The sequence below is a fragment of the Enhydra lutris genome, unplaced genomic scaffold (genome assembly GCF_002288905.1).
Source record: "Enhydra lutris kenyoni isolate GAN:26980312 unplaced genomic scaffold, ASM228890v2 scaffoldscaffold34, whole genome shotgun sequence".
Lineage (NCBI taxonomy): Eukaryota > Metazoa > Chordata > Mammalia > Carnivora > Mustelidae > Enhydra > Enhydra lutris.
Window position 1 is genome coordinate 25,158,609 of NW_019154118.1, and position 2,348 is coordinate 25,160,956.

General features: G+C 43.8%; 1 protein-coding gene across 1 annotated transcript; it reads left to right on the forward strand.

Moving 5' to 3' along the window:
• The first annotated feature begins 634 nt into the window (after positions 1–634).
• Positions 635–1,220, forward strand: LOC111153675 (sarcolipin). The gene has a single exon (XM_022512828.1). The coding sequence runs from the start codon at positions 688–690 to the stop codon at positions 784–786; it is 99 nt and encodes a 32-aa protein (XP_022368536.1). The 5' UTR covers positions 635–687; the 3' UTR covers positions 787–1,220.
• Positions 1,221–2,348: the final 1,128 nt, after the last annotated feature.

Genomic DNA, 2,348 nt, shown 5'->3' on the forward strand with positions numbered 1-2,348 from the left:
TTATTAGTTAGGGTTCTTCAGGCAAACAGAGCTAGTAGGGTGTGTGTGTGTGTGTGTGTGTGTGTGTGTGTGTGTGTGTATGTGTGAGACCCACATGTATATGTGAATATCAAGTCAGATGTAGGTAGATATATGGATAAAATTGGCTTAGGTGATTGTGGACGCTGACAAGTCCGGAATCTAGAGGGGAGGTCAGCAGAATGGAGACCCAGGAAGAGTCGCTGCTCTAGTCCAAAGATAGTTCGGAGGCTAGAAATTTAAAAAGAAGGTGTTGGCAGGGTTGATTCCTTCTGTGGCTTCCCTCCTTGTCTGGTAGATGACTTCCTTCCCTGCCTTCACACAGACTTCCTTCTGTACATGTCTGTGTCCTCGTCTACTTTTCTTATAAGAACACCAGCTATCGTGGAACAGGGTGCATCTTAATGGCCTCATGGAAACTTAATTACCTCTTGAAAGACCCGATCTCCAAATACAGTCATATATTGAGACGCAGGGTGTTAGGGCTTCAACATATAAATTTTGTTGGGGCCACCGTTCAGCCCATAACACTCTGCTCTTCCACATCTAGGACAGCACCCTCACGAATCTCCCCGTTTTTCTTCATTACTTCCCACTAGGTGAGGACAAGCAGGAGGTCTTTGGCGTGCCCTCCAAAGTCCACCGTCCGTTCTCATCAAGCCAACTCAGATGATGGGGATATCCACCCGAGAGCTGTTTCTCAACTTCACTATTGTCCTGATCACCGTAATTCTTATGTGGCTCCTTGTGAGGTCCTATCAGTACTGAGAAGCCATGTCATGCTCCTGGGATTGACTGCAACTCTCGAGCTGCCTGCTGGATGTCCTGAGCGCCCACTGCTGTCATGGGATGCCTTTCTCAGCACCCCAACTCACCTCTGACCCACAAGCATACTGTCTGAGGTCCTCTACTGTTAGGATCGATTGTGTGTCCTCTAAAGATGCTGCCCACAAGGGCTGTCCAGTATCTGCCAGTGAGCATTAGAGCTATTCCTCAACTCTTCCTGCAAATGTGTGAGACAAGCCACAAGGTTAAAATTAAATGATTCATGATGACGTAGAATTGTAACAAACCCCTGATCTTCCCGTACGTCCCTTCTCCCCACACTGTCTGCCGCCAAACTCTCCATCAACCCATCAGAAGAAAGAAATGTTAGAGGAAGTCATTGTTAGCCCCTATAGCTATCATGTGAATAAAGTGAAGTCAACTGCAAAATGACTTCTGGGATTTATTTCAGCTTCTACTTGTGGTGTTGCATTTGACCCTTGGCTGGGATTGAAGTGACAAATGTTACAGTATTTCTGGCATTTGAGATAAGCCGAGATGCTTCAACTGCTGGGGATTTGAAACCACATCAATTAAGATTTGTCACATTTCAAATAATTCTGTTGACTCGGTGTTCCTCAGACTTTCCCTCTAGAGTAGTCCTGAGGACTGAGGGAGAATAAATTTCAGTAGGAGGTCTGGGGCGTAGCCTGAAGTGTCCCGTTGAAGCAAAAAAATTTCTTTGAAGTCTTGCATTTTACCTTTAAAATTCACAAGAAATGGATATTGTACCTATAATATCCCCTTGTTTGTTTTAATGTAAATATTTAAAATCATTGCCAAGGAGTAAAAGTAAGACACGAATCACATCTCCAAGAGCGCCGTATTTCAGCTTATTACACATGATTATGCACATAGATCTAGTCATTAATAAACTACAGTTATAACAAGGAGAAAAACAGAAAATACAAATTTACATATGTGGTTATGAAATAGACATTTCTTAAACATGTTGCTAGGAGGCCCCATACTAGAGAGACCATACTTGTTCTTTCTGCCACTTCTGAGAAAAGAAACGTTGATTCATCTCTTCTTTCCGAGCTCCCTCAGGAAGGTGCTCCCAGCTGAGAATTCAGTCCATCTCTGGGGCAGTGCCTGCCTAACATTGTGGTTCTCAGCCCTGGCCTCCCAGCTTATGTGCTTAGGGGTGACTTTTCAAAATAGTTATTCGTGATCCTTTTCGGACCAATTAGGTAGAAGCCTTAGGGGGTAGAGCCCAAGCATCTGCATTTTCCCAGATTCCTCTAGATGATTCTGTTGTACAGCCAGAGTCGGGAATCCCTGACCCTCACTAGCACTTCTCAAACCTTGATGTGATTATGGATCATTGGAAGTGAGGATTCTGATTTGTTCCGATTCTAATTCAGTCTGGACTGGGGCCCGAGATCCTACATTTTATTTTTTTAATTATTATTTTAAAAAATATTTTATTTATTTATTTGACAGAGCGAGCACAAGCAGAGGGAGCAGAAGAAGGAGAAGCAGGATCCCCTCTGAGCAAGGAG